The sequence below is a fragment of the Balaenoptera acutorostrata genome, chromosome 1 (assembly GCF_949987535.1).
Source record: "Balaenoptera acutorostrata chromosome 1, mBalAcu1.1, whole genome shotgun sequence".
Taxonomy (NCBI): domain Eukaryota; kingdom Metazoa; phylum Chordata; class Mammalia; order Artiodactyla; family Balaenopteridae; genus Balaenoptera; species Balaenoptera acutorostrata.
In genome coordinates this window covers 151,778,567-151,794,027 of record NC_080064.1, presented here as the reverse complement: position 1 = coordinate 151,794,027, position 15,461 = coordinate 151,778,567, and the positions used below count along the sequence as shown (strand labels likewise).

At 52.6% G+C, this 15,461-nt stretch overlaps 4 protein-coding genes across 4 annotated transcripts; all 4 read left to right on the top strand.

The window, feature by feature from the left end:
• The first annotated feature begins 165 nt into the window (after window positions 1-165).
• Window positions 166-1,944, top strand: LOC130705765 (Golgi-associated RAB2 interactor protein 4-like). Its single transcript, XM_057534762.1, has one exon. The coding sequence runs from the start codon at window positions 166-168 to the stop codon at window positions 1,942-1,944; it is 1,779 nt and encodes a 592-aa protein (XP_057390745.1).
• Window positions 1,945-4,250: 2,306 nt separating this feature from the next.
• LOC130705767 (Golgi-associated RAB2 interactor protein 4-like) lies at window positions 4,251-6,029 on the top strand. Its single transcript, XM_057534771.1, has one exon. The coding sequence runs from the start codon at window positions 4,251-4,253 to the stop codon at window positions 6,027-6,029; it is 1,779 nt and encodes a 592-aa protein (XP_057390754.1).
• Window positions 6,030-8,330: 2,301 nt separating this feature from the next.
• LOC130704670 (Golgi-associated RAB2 interactor protein 4-like) lies at window positions 8,331-10,109 on the top strand. The gene is made up of 2 exons (XM_057527300.1): window positions 8,331-9,527; window positions 9,663-10,109. Exons 1-2 carry the CDS (start codon window positions 8,331-8,333, stop codon window positions 10,107-10,109), a joined length of 1,644 nt encoding a protein of 547 aa, XP_057383283.1.
• Window positions 10,110-12,415: 2,306 nt separating this feature from the next.
• LOC130707077 (Golgi-associated RAB2 interactor protein 4-like) lies at window positions 12,416-14,194 on the top strand. Its single transcript, XM_057539809.1, has one exon. The coding sequence runs from the start codon at window positions 12,416-12,418 to the stop codon at window positions 14,192-14,194; it is 1,779 nt and encodes a 592-aa protein (XP_057395792.1).
• Window positions 14,195-15,461: the final 1,267 nt, after the last annotated feature.

Below are 15,461 nucleotides of genomic sequence, written 5' to 3'. Positions count from 1 at the left end.
CAAAGGTGGGGGCCGGTGGGGTGGGCTTGGAAAACCTGCCGTAGGGCTGCTTGTGTGACGCAGGAGGCAGGAGCACCGCAGCTCGCTCTTCTGCCAACGAAGCCGAGGGAGGGAAGAGCCAGGGGCCCGCCTTCACCGCGCTGCCTGTCGTGATCAAAGACAGCCATGACTGGGGACTCTCTGCTCCCGTATCACACGGCCCAGAGCAGCACCGGGGTGGGCCTGTTCAACACCACCGTGGGGAAGCTGCAGCAGCAACTGCACAAGGGCGAATACGACATATTCAGGTACGCACCGATATTCGAGAGCGACTTTATCCAGATCACGAAGAGGGGAGACGTGATCGACGTGCACAACTGTGTCTGCATGGTGACCGTGGGCATCGCATCCAGCAGCCCCGTCCTCCCACTCCCAGACATCATGCTGCTGGCCCGATGGGCCACCGGCTGTGAAGAGCACGCTGAGCGCAGCCAGGCCACCAAGGGGAAGAGCCACAAGGCTGCAAAGACCTTAGAGCTCACCAGGCTCCTTCCCTTGAAGTTCGTGAGGATCTCCGCTCACAATCGTGAGAAACAACAGCTGCGCGTGAAGTTTGCCACTGGCCGCTCCTGCTACCTGCAGCTGTGTCCCCCTCTGGACGCGCAGGAAGACCTCTTTGCCTACTGGGAAAAGCTGATTTACCTCCTGCGACCACCAGTGGACAGTCACAGCAGCACCTATGCCATTCCAGCCGGGGACATGATCGGCATGCCTGTGTTCGAGGAGGAGGACGGGCGGAGCCCGGCAGGGGAGGATTTCCAAGGAGAGTGGGATCAGGACCAGGTCAGCATCAGGAGCCTCCACATGCGCTCTGAGGTGGCCGGGGCCACGTCTGCAGCGTTTGCTGGGGGGGAGGGGATCCAACTGGACTCCCACAAGCCCGCTACCGTGCCCGATGTGGCCACTGCAAAAGCAAAGCCTACGGTGCTTGACAAAGAGTCAGCATCGGGGGCAACGACAAAGGTGGAGACAGCATGGGTGGCAGGAGGCACCGCAGCGGGTGCTTTGAGCGTGGCAGTGATCAAGTCTCCTGCCCCTGAAGAGCAGAGCACCGCCACGGCGGCCACAGCCAGCGACGGTCCAGGAGGAAGCAAAACCAATATAGCCACTGGGGGCACTGCCGGAACATCCCTGAGGAGCAGGAAAACGGCCCTGGCAGGTGCTGCGGGCAATTCACAGTATGCTTCCAGCACGTCCACCAGCCTCTCCCCAGAGGCCGGCAGGACTGCGGTCGGAGCAGAACCTACCAGTGAGACTGTCAGAGGAAGAGCCAACAAGGAGGACGAGGGGTCCCTCATCTCAACCTTGCCACAGGAAGGCCAAGTGAGTGAACAGGATGGCAGCTCACAGAGGGTGTCCCAGGCCCGCAAGGGAAGAAGGGAGAGCAGGGAGCAGTGGGAAGAGGAGAGAGCTCTTAGGAGCCCCTCGCTCTGCGGTTCAGTGGAAAGCCACCACAAGGCAGCGGGGAACAAGGTAATCCAAAAAGCAGCTGGCCGGTGCTCAGGCGGCCGTAGAGCCACTAGAGACGACCAGAAGGAGAAAGGCCACGGCAGCCCGGGGGGCAGCGAGCAGGGCACTGGTCACAAAGGCGTCAGCCGTGCTCCCATCACCAACGAGCCCAGGACCTCGCACAAACCGGGCAGGAGCTTATCTACAGCGAGTTCAGCTTCCGCCACCAAGAGATTCAGCAGGATCAGCTCCTTCTTCAGGAATATCAGAGCCAGTCTTACTAGAAAGACAGCGGGCTCATCACGCGATAAAGGTGTGAACATCCTGGCGAAGGCAGTGGAAGGGACCCGAATGGAGGCCATCATAGAGACAGCAGAGAGTGGCCAGGGGCTGGAAATCACTGGTGGTGTGACATCTGAGGCCATGGAGCCAGTGACCATTGAAGCCCATCAATAGGACCTAGAGCTGGAAGCTGCAAAGGGGACCAGGGCTCAGCGAAATACCCCTGGAGAGCCCATTTCAGCTTCCTTACTGCAATTTAAATAAAGAACCATACAATCTGAGAATGCATGCAGTGTTCTCTCTGAATTTCTAGGTCCTGAAGCCCAGCCGTAGCCTCACAGTGGATTCTGTGATGTCAGCTGTGCCACAGTCTGAGACCCAGTGTCCAGTCAAGGGCAGCCCCACCTCACACACATGCTCAGCGCCAACAGCAGTGCTCCACCTGGCCTCCACTCCTTTCTGGCTTTGCCCCCCGGGGCCATGGCTGAAAGTCAGACTATGGCCTAGGAAGCTCTCCTTCACTATCCCCCTATTCTTTTCATAAACGCTTATTCCCCCTGAAGGTCTGTAAACAAAGCAAGAGCAGGACTCCTGTCCCCTCGGGCTATTCAGTGGACAGAAACATGGGCAGCAGTATTGGCTAGCAATCAGAACAGCAAGCACTCTCATCTAGACTTAGCCGTCCCCTTCCCAGGTATATACCCTGGAGAAACACACATGTTCTAAGAAACAACTATGAGAATGTCTATAGCAAACATAACTTGACAGCAGAATGCTGGAAACAGCCCAAATGTCCAGCAACAGAATTAATACAGCAGGATATGAAGAGAGTGGAATACTCAATAGTGAAAGATAAGTGAGCTACACACATTAGTATAGATCGACTTCTCATGATTTTTAAAAACATCAAAAGAATGGGATACAATTCCACTCACGGAACCATTCTGAAACAAGCTCAAACAATGTATGGCATAGGGTATATGTTTAAAAACAACTGTAGCTAAAAATGAGGGAAGAGTAAACACAAAATTCAGGACAGTTTTCTCTAGGGTGGAAAGGCTAGGTCAAGGAGGTTGACACAAGGCTGTTAGTGCTGCTGGGAATTGTTTTGTCTCTTAAGCAAGATGGTAGGTACACAGGTGCTGTATTTTTCACATTTTACTAACTCTGAAATGAGGATGGTCCTACAATCGCCGTGGCAGTTGTGATGAAGTTATTGCCAATGCCTTTCTCTTTTTTTCACTTTTTTTTTTTTCACTTTTATGTATGCACAAAAGTGATGTCAGAAAGGCTCGGCATCTTTAAATTACATTTATTTAAGGTAAAGTACAAGAACACTTGTTTTTGGTTATACACACATAGAATTAATTATGCAACTTTTAATAATGCACCAAATAGGTGTTCTTAAAGGTAGTTAAATCAGTCCAGTTTGAAAACATTTGGCTGGGCCAAGCTTTCTTTGTGAGGCTAAGTACTGCAGTGGTTCAGAACAAAGGCTTTAGAATCAGGTAGACCTACATTCAAATAGTGCCTCTGCTACCATTAGCTCTGGGAATTTAAACAGGAGATACAACCTCAATTTCTTCACCTGTAAACTGGGAACAGTAGTTAACAGTACCAAACTCAGTGGAGTCTTACAAACATACGTGAAGAACGCAGCATGGTGCCTAGGAGAAGCAATTTTTAATGTTATTATTAAAAATCACCATTGTCAACGTTTACTGGGATTTTATGAAAGGACAGACTAAGGGTCGCAACTGCCAACTCTACGTCATTCGATACAATTAAACCATGAGCTTAAATGGTTCAAGTTTATCCCATCATCTTACATTCCTATAGATTTCATCCAGTAGCTGAATTTGGGGGAGGAAAAGAAAAAGGACCCACACAAAATTTTCCCAGTTGAAGACATTTTTATTTTGGTACCCACCTGAGTCCCTGGCAGGATGGGCCTGTCCTCCGCGGGGGCAATGGGGTGTTTGGGAGAGGATGGGGGCCCTGCCCTGAGGGGGCAGCTGGGCGATGAGGCAAAGGGCTGTGTGACAGTGATAGGTCACAAAGGGCATCAGAGGATAAATAGGCTGTGCCAGGGGGTTAGGCTGAGAAAGTGGTTACTTCTCTCACTAGGACTGAAGTTGACGGCCTCTTGGGGAGATAAAAAATCCAGAAGCAGAAGTGAGGTGAGGCAGAGGGGGAGCCTACCATACCTCTCGACAACTTGAAGAGATTTAGCCTGGGGTCCAGGCGCCCTACAGTGTCCCCGCTGTGATCATCTGTGCCCCTACCCACACCCCTGCCTCTGGGAGACCCTGAGGCAAAGGTGGGGGCCGGTGGGGTGGGCTTGGAAAACCTGCCGTAGGGCTGCTTGTGTGACGCAGGAGGCAGGAGCACCGCAGCTCGCTCTTCTGCCAACGAAGCCGAGGGAGGGAAGAGCCAGGGGCCCGCCTTCACCGCGCTGCCTGTCGTGATCAAAGACAGCCATGACTGGGGACTCTCTGCTCCCGTATCACACGGCCCAGAGCAGCACCGGGGTGGGCCTGTTCAACACCACCGTGGGGAAGCTGCAGCAGCAACTGCACAAGGGCGAATACGACATATTCAGGTACGCACCGATATTCGAGAGCGACTTTATCCAGATCACGAAGAGGGGAGACGTGATCGACGTGCACAACTGTGTCTGCATGGTGACCGTGGGCATCGCATCCAGCAGCCCCGTCCTCCCACTCCCAGACATCATGCTGCTGGCCCGATGGGCCACCGGCTGTGAAGAGCACGCTGAGCGCAGCCAGGCCACCAAGGGGAAGAGCCACAAGGCTGCAAAGACCTTAGAGCTCACCAGGCTCCTTCCCTTGAAGTTCGTGAGGATCTCCGCTCACAATCGTGAGAAACAACAGCTGCGCGTGAAGTTTGCCACTGGCCGCTCCTGCTACCTGCAGCTGTGTCCCCCTCTGGACGCGCAGGAAGACCTCTTTGCCTACTGGGAAAAGCTGATTTACCTCCTGCGACCACCAGTGGACAGTCACAGCAGCACCTATGCCATTCCAGCCGGGGACATGATCGGCATGCCTGTGTTCGAGGAGGAGGACGGGCGGAGCCCGGCAGGGGAGGATTTCCAAGGAGAGTGGGATCAGGACCAGGTCAGCATCAGGAGCCTCCACATGCGCTCTGAGGTGGCCGGGGCCACGTCTGCAGCGTTTGCTGGGGGGGAGGGGATCCAACTGGACTCCCACAAGCCCGCTACCGTGCCCGATGTGGCCACTGCAAAAGCAAAGCCTACGGTGCTTGACAAAGAGTCAGCATCGGGGGCAACGACAAAGGTGGAGACAGCATGGGTGGCAGGAGGCACCGCAGCGGGTGCTTTGAGCGTGGCAGTGATCAAGTCTCCTGCCCCTGAAGAGCAGAGCACCGCCACGGCGGCCACAGCCAGCGACGGTCCAGGAGGAAGCAAAACCAATATAGCCACTGGGGGCACTGCCGGAACATCCCTGAGGAGCAGGAAAACGGCCCTGGCAGGTGCTGCGGGCAATTCACAGTATGCTTCCAGCACGTCCACCAGCCTCTCCCCAGAGGCCGGCAGGACTGCGGTCGGAGCAGAACCTACCAGTGAGACTGTCAGAGGAAGAGCCAACAAGGAGGACGAGGGGTCCCTCATCTCAACCTTGCCACAGGAAGGCCAAGTGAGTGAACAGGATGGCAGCTCACAGAGGGTGTCCCAGGCCCGCAAGGGAAGAAGGGAGAGCAGGGAGCAGTGGGAAGAGGAGAGAGCTCTTAGGAGCCCCTCGCTCTGCGGTTCAGTGGAAAGCCACCACAAGGCAGCGGGGAACAAGGTAATCCAAAAAGCAGCTGGCCGGTGCTCAGGCGGCCGTAGAGCCACTAGAGACGACCAGAAGGAGAAAGGCCACGGCAGCCCGGGGGGCAGCGAGCAGGGCACTGGTCACAAAGGCGTCAGCCGTGCTCCCATCACCAACGAGCCCAGGACCTCGCACAAACCGGGCAGGAGCTTATCTACAGCGAGTTCAGCTTCCGCCACCAAGAGATTCAGCAGGATCAGCTCCTTCTTCAGGAATATCAGAGCCAGTCTTACTAGAAAGACAGCGGGCTCATCACGCGATAAAGGTGTGAACATCCTGGCGAAGGCAGTGGAAGGGACCCGAATGGAGGCCATCATAGAGACAGCAGAGAGTGGCCAGGGGCTGGAAATCACTGGTGGTGTGACATCTGAGGCCATGGAGCCAGTGACCATTGAAGCCCATCAATAGGACCTAGAGCTGGAAGCTGCAAAGGGGACCAGGGCTCAGCGAAATACCCCTGGAGAGCCCATTTCAGCTTCCTTACTGCAATTTAAATAAAGAACCATACAATCTGAGAATGCATGCAGTGTTCTCTCTGAATTTCTAGGTCCTGAAGCCCAGCCGTGGCCTCACAGTGGATTCTGTGATGTCAGCTGTGCCACAGTCTGAGACCCAGTGTCCAGTCAAGGGCAGCCCCACCTCACACACATGCTCAGCGCCAACAGCAGTGCTCCACCTGGCCTCCACTCCTTTCTGGCTTTGCCCCCCGGGGCCATGGCTGAAAGTCAGACTATGGCCTAGGAAGCTCTCCTTCACTATCCCCCTATTCTTTTTATAAACGCTTATTCCCCCTGAAGGTCTGTAAACAAAGCAAGAGCAGGACTGCTGTCCCCTCGGGCTATTCAGTGGACAGAAACACGGGCAGCAGTATTGGCTAGCAATCAGAACAGCAAGCACTCTCATCTAGACTTAGCCGTCCCCTTCCCAGGTATATACCCTGGAGAAACACACATGTTCTAAGAAACAACTATGAGAATGTCTATAGCAAACATAACTTGACAGCAGAATGCTGGAAACAGCCCAAATGTCCAGCAACAGAATTAATACAGCAGGATATGAAGAGAGTGGAATACTCAATAGTGAAAGATAAGTGAGCTACACACATTAGTATAGATCGACTTCTCATGATTTTTAAAAACATCAAAAGAATGGGATACAATTCCACTCACGGAACCATTCTGAAACAAGCTCAAACAATGTATGGCATAGGGTATATGTTTAAAAACAACTGTAGCTAAAAATGAGGGAAGAGTAAACACAAAATTCAGGACAGTTTCCTCTAGGGTGGAAAGGCTAGGTCAAGGAGGTTGACACAAGGCTGTTAGTGCTGCTGGGAATTGTTTTGTCTCTTAAGCAAGATGGTAGGTACACAGGTGCTGTATTTTTCACATTTTACTAACTCTGAAATGAGGATGGTCCTACAATCGCCGTGGCAGTTGTGATGAAGTTATTGCCAATGCCTTTCTCTTTTTTTCCCTTTTTTTTTTTTTTCACTTTTATGTATGCACAAAAGTGATGTCAGAAAGGCTCGGCATCTTTAAATTACATTTATTTAAGGTAAAGTACAAGAACACTTGTTTTTGGTTATACACACATAGAATTAATTATGCAACTTTTAATAATGCACCAAATAGGTGTTCTTAAAGGTAGTTAAATCAGTCCAGTTTGAAAACATTTGGCTGGGCCAAGCTTTCTTTGTGAGGCTAAGTACTGCAGTGGTTCAGAACAAAGGCTTTAGAATCAGGTAGACCTACATTCAAATAGTGCCTCTGCTACCATTAGCTCTGGGAATTTAAACAGGAGATACAACCTCAATTTCTTCACCTGTAAACTGGGAACAGTAGTTAACAGTACCAAACTCAGTGGAGTCTTACAAACATACGTGAAGAACGCAGCATGGTGCCTAGGAGAAGCAATTTTTAATGTTATTATTAAAAATCACCATTGCCAACGTTTACTGGGATTTTATGAAAGGACAGACTAAGGGTCGCAACTGCCAACTCTACGTCATTCGATACAATTAAACCATGAGCTTAAATGGTTCAAGTTTATCCCATCATCTTACATTCCTATAGATTTCATCCAGTAGCTGAATTTGGGGGAGGAAAAGAAAAAGGACCCACACAAAATTTTCCCAGTTGAAGACATTTTTATTTTGGTACCCACCTGAGTCCCTGGCAGGATGGGCCTGTCCTCCGCGGGGGCAATGGGGTGTTTGGGAGAGGATGGGGGCCCTGCCCTGAGGGGGCAGCTGGGCGATGAGGCAAAGGGCTGTGTGACAGTGATAGGTCACAAAGGGCATCAGAGGATAAATAGGCTGTGCCAGGGGGTTAGGCTGAGAAAGTGGTTACTTCTCTCACTAGGACTGAAGTTGACGGCCTCTTGGGGAGATAAAAAATCCAGAAGCAGAAGTGAGGTGAGGCAGAGGGGGAGCCTACCATACCTCTCGACAACTTGAAGAGATTTAGCCTGGGGTCCAGGCGCCCTACAGCGTCCCCGCTGTGATCATCTGTGCCCCTACCCACACCCCTGCCTCTGGGAGACCCTGAGGCAAAGGTGGGGGCCGGTGGGGTGGGCTTGGAAAACCTGCCGTAGGGCTGCTTGTGTGACGCAGGAGCACCGCAGCTCGCTCTTCTGCCAACGAAGCCGAGGGAGGGAAGAGCCAGGGGCCCGCCTTCACCGCGCTGCCTGTCGTGATCAAAGACAGCCATGACTGGGGACTCTCTGCTCCCGTATCACACGGCCCAGAGCAGCACCGGGGTGGGCCTGTTCTACACCACCGTGGGGAAGCTGCAGCAGCAACTGCACAAGGGCGAATACGACATATTCAGGTACGCACCGATATTCGAGAGCGACTTTATCCAGATCACGAAGAGGGGAGACGTGATCGACGTGCACAACTGTGTCTGCATGGTGACCGTGGGCATCGCATCCAGCAGCCCCGTCCTCCCACTCCCAGACATCATGCTGCTGGCCCGATGGGCCACCGGCTGTGAAGAGCACGCTGAGCGCAGCCAGGCCACCAAGGGGAAGAGCCACAAGGCTGCAAAGACCTTAGAGCTCACCAGGCTCCTTCCCTTGAAGTTCGTGAGGATCTCCGCTCACAATCGTGAGAAACAACAGCTGCGCGTGAAGTTTGCCACTGGCCGCTCCTGCTACCTGCAGCTGTGTCCCCCTCTGGACGCGCAGGAAGACCTCTTTGCCTACTGGGAAAAGCTGATTTACCTCCTGCGACCACCAGTGGACAGTCACAGCAGCACCTATGCCATTCCAGCCGGGGACATGATCGGCATGCCTGTGTTCGAGGAGGAGGACGGGCGGAGCCCGGCAGGGGAGGATTTCCAAGGAGAGTGGGATCAGGACCAGGTCAGCATCAGGAGCCTCCACATGCGCTCTGAGGTGGCCGGGGCCACGTCTGCAGCGTTTGCTGGGGGGGAGGGGATCCAACTGGACTCCCACAAGCCCGCTACCGTGCCCGATGTGGCCACTGCAAAAGCAAAGCCTACGGTGCTTGACAAAGAGTCAGCATCGGGGGCAACGACAAAGGTGGAGACAGCATGGGTGGCAGGAGGCACCGCAGCGGGTGCTTTGAGCGTGGCAGTGATCAAGTCTCCTGCCCCTGAAGAGCAGAGCACCGCCACGGCGGCCACAGCCAGCGACGGTCCAGGAGGAAGCAAAACCAATATAGCCACTGGGGGCACTGCCGGAACATCCCTGAGGAGCAGGAAAACGGCCCTGGCAGGTGCTGCGGGCAATTCACAGTATGCTTCCAGCACGTCCACCAGCCTCTCCCCAGAGGCCGGCAGGACTGCGGTCGGAGCAGAACCTACCAGTGAGACTGTCAGAGGAAGAGCCAACAAGGAGGACGAGGGGTCCCTCATCTCAACCTTGCCACAGGAAGGCCAAGTGAGTGAACAGGATGGCAGCTCACAGAGGGTGTCCCAGGCCCGCAAGGGAAGAAGGGAGAGCAGGGAGCAGTGGGAAGAGGAGAGAGCTCTTAGGAGCCCCTCGCTCTGCGGTTCAGTGGAAAGCCACCACAAGGCAGCGGGGAACAAGGTAATCCAAAAAGCAGCTGGCCGGTGCTCAGGCGGCCGTAGAGCCACTAGAGACGACCAGAAGGAGAAAGGCCACGGCAGCCCGGGGGGCAGCGAGCAGGGCACTGGTCACAAAGGCGTCAGCCGTGCTCCCATCACCAACGAGCCCAGGACCTCGCACAAACCGGGCAGGAGCTTATCTACAGCGAGTTCAGCTTCCGCCACCAAGAGATTCAGCAGGATCAGCTCCTTCTTCAGGAATATCAGAGCCAGTCTTACTAGAAAGACAGCGGGCTCATCACGCGATAAAGGTGTGAACATCCTGGCGAAGGCAGTGGAAGGGACCCGAATGGAGGCCATCATAGAGACAGCAGAGAGTGGCCAGGGGCTGGAAATCACTGGTGGTGTGACATCTGAGGCCATGGAGCCAGTGACCATTGAAGCCCATCAATAGGACCTAGAGCTGGAAGCTGCAAAGGGGACCAGGGCTCAGCGAAATACCCCTGGAGAGCCCATTTCAGCTTCCTTACTGCAATTTAAATAAAGAACCATACAATCTGAGAATGCATGCAGTGTTCTCTCTGAATTTCTAGGTCCTGAAGCCCAGCCGTAGCCTCACAGTGGATTCTGTGATGTCAGCTGTGCCACAGTCTGAGACCCAGTGTCCAGTCAAGGGCAGCCCCACCTCACACACATGCTCAGCGCCAACAGCAGTGCTCCACCTGGCCTCCACTCCTTTCTGGCTTTGCCCCCCGGGGCCATGGCTGAAAGTCAGACTATGGCCTAGGAAGCTCTCCTTCACTATCCCCCTATTCTTTTCATAAACGCTTATTCCCCCTGAAGGTCTGTAAACAAAGCAAGAGCAGGACTCCTGTCCCCTCGGGCTATTCAGTGGACAGAAACACGGGCAGCAGTATTGGCTAGCAATCAGAACAGCAAGCACTCTCATCTAGACTTAGCCGTCCCCTTCCTAGGTATACACCCTGGAGAAACACACATGTTCTAAGAAACAACTATGAGAATGTCTATAGCAAACATAACTTGACAGCAGAAAGCTGGAAACAGCCCAAATGTCCAGCAACAGAATTAATACAGCAGGATATGAAGAGAGTGGAATACTCAATAGTGAAAGATAAGTGAGCTACACACATTAGTATAGATCGACTTCTCATGATTTTTAAAAACATCAAAAGAATGGGATACAATTCCACTCACGGAACCATTCTGAAACAAGCTCAAACAATGTATTGCATAGGGTATATGTTTAAAAACAACTGTAGCTAAAAATGAGGGAAGAGTAAACACAAAATTCAGGACAGTTTTCTCTAGGGTGGAAAGGCTAGGTCAAGGAGGTTGACACAAGGCTGTTAGTGCTGCTGGGAATTGTTTTGTCTCTTAAGCAAGATGGTAGGTACACAGGTGCTGTATTTTTCACATTTTACTAACTCTGAAATGAGGATGGTCCTACAATCGCCGTGGCAGTTGTGATGAAGTTATTGCCAATGCCTTTCTCTTTTTTTCACTTTTTTTTTTTTCACTTTTATGTATGCACAAAAGTGATGTCAGAAAGGCTCGGCATCTTTAAATTACATTTATTTAAGGTAAAGTACAAGAACACTTGTTTTTGGTTATACACACATAGAATTAATTATGCAACTTTTAATAATGCACCAAATAGGTGTTCTTAAAGGTAGTTAAATCAGTCCAGTTTGAAAACATTTGGCTGGGCCAAGCTTTCTTTGTGAGGCTAAGTACTGCAGTGGTTCAGAACAAAGGCTTTAGAATCAGGTAGACCTACATTCAAATAGTGCCTCTGCTACCATTAGCTCTGGGAATTTAAACAGGAGATACAACCTCAATTTCTTCACCTGTAAACTGGGAACAGTAGTTAACAGTACCAAACTCAGTGGAGTCTTACAAACATACGTGAAGAACGCAGCATGGTGCCTAGGAGAAGCAATTTTTAATGTTATTATTAAAAATCACCATTGCCAACGTTTACTGGGATTTTATGAAAGGACAGACTAAGGGTCGCAACTGCCAACTCTACGTCATTCGATACAATTAAACCATGAGCTTAAATGGTTCAAGTTTATCCCATCATCTTACATTCCTATAGATTTCATCCAGTAGCTGAATTTGGGGGAGGAAAAGAAAAAGGACCCACACAAAATTTTCCCAGTTGAAGACATTTTTATTTTGGTACCCACCTGAGTCCCTGGCAGGATGGGCCTGTCCTCCGCGGGGGCAATGGGGTGTTTGGGAGAGGATGGGGGCCCTGCCCTGAGGGGGCAGCTGGGCGATGAGGCAAAGGGCTGTGTGACAGTGATAGGTCACAAAGGGCATCAGAGGATAAATAGGCTGTGCCAGGGGGTTAGGCTGAGAAAGTGGTTACTTCTCTCACTAGGACTGAAGTTGACGGCCTCTTGGGGAGATAAAAAATCCAGAAGCAGAAGTGAGGTGAGGCAGAGGGGGAGCCTACCATACCTCTCGACAACTTGAAGAGATTTAGCCTGGGGTCCAGGCGCCCTACAGTGTCCCCGCTGTGATCATCTGTGCCCCTACCCACACCCCTGCCTCTGGGAGACCCTGAGGCAAAGGTGGGGGCCGGTGGGGTGGGCTTGGAAAACCTGCCGTAGGGCTGCTTGTGTGACGCAGGAGGCAGGAGCACCGCAGCTCGCTCTTCTGCCAACGAAGCCGAGGGAGGGAAGAGCCAGGGGCCCGCCTTCACCGCGCTGCCTGTCGTGATCAAAGACAGCCATGACTGGGGACTCTCTGCTCCCGTATCACACGGCCCAGAGCAGCACCGGGGTGGGCCTGTTCAACACCACCGTGGGGAAGCTGCAGCAGCAACTGCACAAGGGCGAATACGACATATTCAGGTACGCACCGATATTCGAGAGCGACTTTATCCAGATCACGAAGAGGGGAGACGTGATCGACGTGCACAACTGTGTCTGCATGGTGACCGTGGGCATCGCATCCAGCAGCCCCGTCCTCCCACTCCCAGACATCATGCTGCTGGCCCGATGGGCCACCGGCTGTGAAGAGCACGCTGAGCGCAGCCAGGCCACCAAGGGGAAGAGCCACAAGGCTGCAAAGACCTTAGAGCTCACCAGGCTCCTTCCCTTGAAGTTCGTGAGGATCTCCGCTCACAATCGTGAGAAACAACAGCTGCGCGTGAAGTTTGCCACTGGCCGCTCCTGCTACCTGCAGCTGTGTCCCCCTCTGGACGCGCAGGAAGACCTCTTTGCCTACTGGGAAAAGCTGATTTACCTCCTGCGACCACCAGTGGACAGTCACAGCAGCACCTATGCCATTCCAGCCGGGGACATGATCGGCATGCCTGTGTTCGAGGAGGAGGACGGGCGGAGCCCGGCAGGGGAGGATTTCCAAGGAGAGTGGGATCAGGACCAGGTCAGCATCAGGAGCCTCCACATGCGCTCTGAGGTGGCCGGGGCCACGTCTGCAGCGTTTGCTGGGGGGGAGGGGATCCAACTGGACTCCCACAAGCCCGCTACCGTGCCCGATGTGGCCACTGCAAAAGCAAAGCCTACGGTGCTTGACAAAGAGTCAGCATCGGGGGCAACGACAAAGGTGGAGACAGCATGGGTGGCAGGAGGCACCGCAGCGGGTGCTTTGAGCGTGGCAGTGATCAGGTCTCCTGCCCCTGAAGAGCAGAGCACCGCCACGGCGGCCACAGCCAGCGACGGTCCAGGAGGAAGCAAAACCAATATAGCCACTGGGGGCACTGCCGGAACATCCCTGAGGAGCAGGAAAACGGCCCTGGCAGGTGCTGCGGACAATTCACAGTATGCTTCCAGCACGTCCACCAGCCTCTCCCCAGAGGCCGGCAGGACTGCGGTCGGAGCAGAACCTACCAGTGAGACTGTCAGAGGAAGAGCCAACAAGGAGGACGAGGGGTCCCTCATCTCAACCTTGCCACAGGAAGGCCAAGTGAGTGAACAGGATGGCAGCTCACAGAGGGTGTCCCAGGCCCGCAAGGGAAGAAGGGAGAGCAGGGAGCAGTGGGAAGAGGAGAGAGCTCTTAGGAGCCCCTCGCTCTGCGGTTCAGTGGAAAGCCACCACAAGGCAGCGGGGAACAAGGTAATCCAAAAAGCAGCTGGCCGGTGCTCAGGCGGCCGTAGAGCCACTAGAGACGACCAGAAGGAGAAAGGCCACGGCAGCCCGGGGGGCAGCGAGCAGGGCACTGGTCACAAAGGCGTCAGCCGTGCTCCCATCACCAACGAGCCCAGGACCTCGCACAAACCGGGCAGGAGCTTATCTACAGCGAGTTCAGCTTCCGCCACCAAGAGATTCAGCAGGATCAGCTCCTTCTTCAGGAATATCAGAGCCAGTCTTACTAGAAAGACAGCGGGCTCATCACGCGATAAAGGTGTGAACATCCTGGCGAAGGCAGTGGAAGGGACCCGAATGGAGGCCATCATAGAGACAGCAGAGAGTGGCCAGGGGCTGGAAATCACTGGTGGTGTGACATCTGAGGCCATGGAGCCAGTGACCATTGAAGCCCATCAATAGGACCTAGAGCTGGAAGCTGCAAAGGGGACCAGGGCTCAGCGAAATACCCCTGGAGAGCCCATTTCAGCTTCCTTACTGCAATTTAAATAAAGAACCATACAATCTGAGAATGCATGCAGTGTTCTCTCTGAATTTCTAGGTCCTGAAGCCCAGCCGTAGCCTCACAGTGGATTCTGTGATGTCAGCTGTGCCACAGTCTGAGACCCAGTGTCCAGTCAAGGGCAGCCCCACCTCACACACATGCTCAGCGCCAACAGCAGTGCTCCACCTGGCCTCCACTCCTTTCTGGCTTTGCCCCCCGGGGCCATGGCTGAAAGTCAGACTATGGCCTAGGAAGCTCTCCTTCACTATCCCCCTATTCTTTTCATAAACGCTTATTCCCCCTGAAGGTCTGTAAACAAAGCAAGAGCAGGACTCCTGTCCCCTCGGGCTATTCAGTGGACAGAAACACGGGCAGCAGTATTGGCTAGCAATCAGAACAGCAAGCACTCTCATCTAGACTTAGCCGTCCCCTTCCTAGGTATACACCCTGGAGAAACACACATGTTCTAAGAAACAACTATGAGAATGTCTATAGCAAACATAACTTGACAGCAGAATGCTGGAAACAGCCCAAATGTCCAGCAACAGAATTAATACAGCAGGATATGAAGAGAGTGGAATACTCAATAGTGAAAGATAAGTGAGCTACACACATTAGTATAGATCGACTTCTCATGATTTTTAAAAACATCAAAAGAATGGGATACAATTCCACTCACGGAACCATTCTGAAACAAGCTCAAACAATGTATTGCATAGGGTATATGTTTAAAAACAACTGTAGCTAAAAATGAGGGAAGAGTAAACACAAAATTCAGGACAGTTTTCTCTAGGGTGGAAAGGCTAGGTCAAGGAGGTTGACACAAGGCTGTTAGTGCTGCTGGGAATTGTTTTGTCTCTTAAGCAAGATGGTAGGTACACAGGTGCTGTATTTTTCACATTTTACTAACTCTGAAATGAGGATGGTCCTACAATCGCCGTGGCAGTTGTGATGAAGTTATTGCCAATGCCTTTCTCTTTTTTTCACTTTTTTTTTTTTCACTTTTATGTATGCACAAAAGTGATGTCAGAAAGGCTCGGCATCTTTAAATTACATTTATTTAAGGTAAAGTACAAGAACACTTGTTTTTGGTTATACACACATAGAATTAATTATGCAACTTTTAATAATGCACCAAATAGGTGTTCTTAAAGGTAGTTAAATCAGTCCAGTTTGAAAACATTT